General features: G+C 31.2%; 1 protein-coding gene across 1 annotated transcript in view; it reads left to right on the top strand.

The window, feature by feature from the left end:
• The window catches only part of LOC148950355 (uncharacterized), a 114,459-nt gene that overhangs the window by 106,691 nt on the left and 1,768 nt on the right, over positions 1-6,000 (top strand). The window contains exon 7 of the mRNA XM_089092342.1: positions 3,142-3,255. Within this exon, the coding sequence (XP_088948468.1) occupies positions 3,142-3,255 (114 nt within the window). The remainder of the gene's footprint in view (positions 1-3,141; positions 3,256-6,000) is intronic.

The following is a 6,000-nucleotide window of genomic DNA, read 5'->3' on the forward strand; positions in this document are numbered from 1 at the left end:
ATATATATATATATATATATATATATATATATATATATATATATATATATATATATATATATATATATATATATATATATATATATATATATATATATATATATATATATATATATATATATATATACATACATCTACTACTATATATATATATATATCTATATATATATCTACATCATCATCATCATCATCATCATCATCATATATATATATATATATATATATATATATATATATATATATATATATATATATATATATATATATATATATATATATATATATATATATATATATATATATATATATATATATATATATATATAAATTAAATAATAAATAAAAATTAACAAAAACTACACAAACTATGGTTCTTTATCCTCCCCTCCTAATAAATACTTCTTTAATCTTTTCTTAAATTGCTGTAGATGTTCAGCCGCCTTAATACTCATCGCCAGCACATTGAAAACGCTCGGTCCCAAATAACGATTCGTAAAGCCTGTCCGGCTACTCTGCTCAGGCTCAATACCAGGGTTATACACATTTTCTATTGCTTTATTAATGTAAGCACCTATTACTCTTTTAAAAATGAGAAAAAATATCTGGGCATATATCTTTCCGACATTGATATACAAAAATTGCAACTTGATAATCCCTGAGCTGTCCAACATTCATCAATCTTAAATTTCTATAGCAGGTCACTGTGTCATTAAAAACTTTCACATATTCTCCAATTATTCTCGCCACTTTATTTTGTACAATTTGAATACGTTTATAATTAGAGTAGAAATTACTTGCCCATAAGACACAACCATATAAAATATAAGGATTAACCGACGAATAACTCCAACTCCACTAGCCAGTTTAGTAGCAACTAAATCGCTGTGCCGTTTCCAAGATAAATTACAATCAACATAAAAACCAAGGTATCGCACACAATTTAATTGATTAAATGGCTCTCCACTCTGTAAAATTTTTCCACCAAGGTCAATCCGTGTTCTTACTCTACTATAAACCCTAAAATTAATTTCGCTCACATTTAATGATAAAAGGCCAAGACTCATGAATGTATAAAATTGAGTTACTACAGTATTAACGTCTTCTATTAAAGATTCAAATGAGTAGAAAAAGTAAGAGCAGTATCATCTGCAAACAAAGTAAGGCAAGCAGTGGGCCTAGAACAGAACCCTGCGGAACACCACTTTTCATAAAATACTGACCAGAAATAACATCATTTAATATAGCTCTAACAGACCTTCCAGTTAAAAAACTGAAACCACAGATGTAAATCCCTGACACCCAAACATTCTAATATACGTTATAAAATATTAAAATCTTCTGTATCAAATGACTTTCTAAAACTACACAAAAACTGTAAGAGCGAGTTCACCTTTTTCAAGATGAGTTTTCGCAAATTCCGACAGGTACTACACAGCATGGGATGTCGTTTGGTTCTTCCTGAATCCAAATTGTGTTTCGAAAAGAAGTAAATTTTTTTTTTAAAAAAAAAAAACAAACGATGGTGCACAATTTTCTCTATTATCTTAGCGCATAATGGAAGGACTGAAATAGGTCTCCAGTTCTCTGTGTTCGACTTCAAACCTCATTGACGCAGTGCGATCATTTTTGCTTCTTTTAAGGTGCCCGAGAATGTTCCAGTTTGTAGTGAGATGTTTACGGTATGAAGCAAACAGGGTAGAAGGCAAATCATAGCCGTACTAAGGGCGCGAAGATTCAATCCCTCAATTTCAGCTCAGCTACATTTTATTGACTTAATCACCTTTTATAATTCGTCATTAGTGCATGGCTCAAATTAAAAATTCAGGCCCTCTCCTCTATTGTCCAAAATTCCTCCTTCTAGAACTGATCCTTGTGCACTCTACCTATTTGCTGTATAGTTTCCCCAACCTCTGAAAAATACTTGCCAAAATGATCTGCAATTGCATGTTTGTCTGTAATTTCCAAACCATCAATTTCAAGTGCATGAAGTTCAGAATTTTTCTTACTTACCATAATCTCATTAATAACTCCCCATGTTCCTTTGATGTTACCATGATTCTAAAGTAATTTTTGCTCATAATACAGTTTCGTAACTTTCCTTCTCAGGTAGTTCACTTTATTTCTTAATAATATGAATAACTCAATATCCTCATCATTTTCTGAATTCAGATATTGTTCGTGCTAAAAATTCCAATTCTCAATTACATTTAAAATATCTCTATGCATCCATGGTTTACGTGCTTCTTGTCTTTACCGCTTCACTGTTCTAACTTGGCATGTTCTATCAAAAATAGGTTGGATTACAGAATTCTTTATATCGGAAGCCTGTGATTCATTACCTTCGATTTCAAGAACTTGCTGCAACTTAAGACAACTCAACTCCTCTGCAAACTTTTCCCAATTCTCTTTTTTCAGCTATCGCACTTTATTTCTGTTTATTGTATATGCTTGTTTCTTTACACAAGTAATATGTCCAACAACCGGTAAATGGTCCGAACCAGAATAAATTATAACATCGGTATAACTGTGATTCAGGTACCTTTAAACTCATAAAAATATTATAAATTAATGTAGCAGAGTGATTAGAAATCCTCGTGGGTAAACTGACCAAAAGGTTAAGATCATATGAAATCATAAAATTTAAAAAATCAAAATTATCTGCTTTAAAATCATAAAGGTTAAAATTAAAATGTCCCATATAAATAAAATTAAAATTTACGACTGTTTTAATTGCTATTAGGAGGAGTTGATCTTACATGCAGTTCGCTATCACCGACTATATGACGTATGTGTCTGAATATATATTTTTGGATTCAAAAAGTTGGTGAAAGTTGTTGACACTGTTTTCATTATCCAAATTTTAAGATTTGATCGTTATATTGCAGCTAACACAATCAACGGTGAAATTCTGTAGTTTTGATGTAATATTAATATAAAAATCAAATAGTCTTTGAAGTAATCTGCTTATTTCACCTCACCATTAACAGCTAATTGCAGTACCAAGCTGCCATCACAACTGTGTGTGCTCCTCTTCCAACCTTATCTACTTACTTCAGTTCAAAACTTTGTAAAAATCGAATATAACTGAAATAATTTGATACAAATTGAACAAAGTAAAAGACTAAAAGACTTCTTTTCAAGCCTCAAGCATCTCAAGATGAAGAAACAGAAGCCAGTGATGAAAATAAACATGACAAGGAGAAGAAAAAGAAGTCTGGAAAAGACAAATCAAAGGAACAGAAAGAAAAATCAAAGGTAGGAATTTCTCTTTAGCTTTATCATACACAATTGTTCACAACTCAAGTTATCAATTTGTCATGCGTCTTTCTGTTATTTTCTTTAGCTCTTTCTCTGTCATTTCACTTGGTGCATATTCTCTTTAAATACCGCTAGACTGCTTCAAGAATGCTTCCTCTAAAACTGCTAACATATCACCAGCTAACTTCAAAATATATAAATGAAATTCTACAGAAATTCAAAATAAATTTTTTATGTATAATCGAAATCGGGAAAAAAAATAATTTAAAATCCAGCAGACAATAAAGTTACTTCAATATTCTCATAATCCATGAGAACATGGGATGATCAGGAAGAAACGGTTACTAAATAACTGTTTTACCTGCATAGTTCACAGCCACAAAACTCCTAACCGATCAAAATTGTAAAATTATTTCTAATTGGTAGAAAAATCGATATTAATGGAGACTAAGGCTGCTAATGACAATTCTAAGGTAAAGAATTCAACATGGTTATCCTAAGCCTTGTTTAAGAAAACAAAGGAGACTTTTCAGTTTGAGTGAAAGTTATGATATTAAGGTTCAAAGTGACGAGGAAAAGAATAACGTGGTAAAACTTGACATAAAATTGGAGCTGCAGATGAAAAAGAAAAATTCCCTGTTACATTATTGGAAACATGTGCCATTATGTGTGGTGCAGATGAAAAAGATAAATAGTAGTCTATTTTGAAGGTGTTAAGACCTTAATTAAAAAAAAAGTTGAACTATTGAAAATAAGTGAAGAGTGGAGAAAATATTTTTTGTATTGTGAATCATTTGTAAATACTGTATGTGAAAAAGGGACTGAGAAAGAAAGTTGAGCAGGAAGTTTGAGTTTTTTTAATGGAAAAAGATAGTCTAGAATAAATGTTTTTATAAGTGAGAACAATGTTGCTTTCATATAAAGAGAAATAATAAGAAAAAAATAGTTTTGAGTGTATGGAAATGGTTGTGTGAAAATAATTGAATTAAATGTTTAAAAATGGAAATTAAATGCCTTGTCTAATAGTTAGGTGTTGATCGTGTAAAGTAATGTAAAGACACGGTATTTTATTTTGGGTGGTTTTATAGTAGTTTAACAGTAAATTTGGAGGAAGGGAATTTATGGTAAATAGAGGGATTTTGGAGGAAATGAAGGTTGAAAACTTTTAGGAATTGTGGTTCCACAGTGGACGGGGTAGTTTACAATAATTTTTTTCAAAATTAACTCAAATAAACTGACTCCTGGCTTTTACATATCTGTAGGATTTTAAATGTGCGCAAAAGTGAGCCCCCCATCCCTCTAAAACATGATGTTCTTTTAGGAGTAGAAAATTTGATAAGCACCCTTCTTGGAAATAAAAGCACGAAAATTATGCATCTGTTATTAGCCTCTCACCACAGCCATGAGCGGGTGAGTGACTTTTGGTTTTTACCTTTACTCGAATTACTCTATAAAACGCAAGCAAGCTAAGTTTTCAGTAAAGCGCTAGCACCTAAAATTCTGCAAGTGATGGTCGTGCTACAGATGGGGCCATAAGTGGCACCAGAAAATTTTCCAGCAGCGGGAGGGGAAGGGTTAAGCTAAACCAGGGGCTTGTTTTTTTTCCGAAATTTAAATGGGACTATTTCTCATTGTACTATTTATATACATTTTTAAATGTCCTCTTGTTGCCTGGGGGCATGAATCGCTTGATACTCTGGTTGGTGTACATGGGAGACATTCAAACCGTATATATATATATATATATATATATATATATATATATATATATATATATATATATATATATATATATATATATATATATATATATATATATATATATATATATATATATATATATATATATATATATATATATATATATATATATATATATATATATATATATATATATATATATATATATATATATATATATATATATATATATATATATATATATTACAAGTTTTTTTTAATGAACAGAAAATAACAAAAACGAAAAAAATAGCAACGATATTAAAATTAAAACGAACAGAAACAAGTCCGTATATAAGGGGGACCGCCTATTCCCAGGCCCCCACTGTTTCCCGCCTAAAGTTTTATTTTTTGTTCCCAATGGTTTAAGGAGGCCCTAGACAGTCATTTATCATTTTGACAAAAATTTTCGTCAATTGATTGACGTGTGCTGCAATCGGCCATTCAATCTTGACCAAAGCTAATGTAACACACTGCTTTTGATCAAAATGATTGAATCATTCAAACTTTCTATCAATCAACGTCAACGCTTCACTCAAGCGTCATCGACAGGCTCCTAGACGGTCAATAATGCTTGAGTCAGTCGATTGACGGAAGCTTTGGATCAAAATGATTGACCGTCTAGGGCCTCCGCTAAAGAACAATTTCTCTCTCAAGCACAAGAGCAATTGGAATAGAATAAAAAGTATTTTCTGTGTACCTCAGGAACAGAAGAGCTTATTGATGGCGTGCTTGCTACGAAACAGTACAGTTCCCAGTCCAAATGATTTAAATAGCAATCCGTTGCACATCTGTTAGCATACTAATTAATGGTTTCAGCATAACACTATAAAACTGCCGTAAAGAGGGGAGGGTTGAGGAGGGGCAATTCTCCCTCATATATAGAAAGATTTCGGCTAGTTTTAATGACGTCCTTTACTTTTATTCGGAAAAAAAACTGTTTTACTCTGATATTTCACAAGACAATGAATCGACTGGTGCTCTTGCTGATGATAAAATAGC

The sequence above is a fragment of the Artemia sp. Qi Xiang Cuo genome, chromosome 7 (genome assembly GCF_049724085.1).
Source record: "Artemia sp. Qi Xiang Cuo chromosome 7, ASM4972408v1, whole genome shotgun sequence".
Taxonomy (NCBI): Eukaryota; Metazoa; Arthropoda; class Branchiopoda; order Anostraca; family Artemiidae; genus Artemia; species Artemia sp. Qi Xiang Cuo.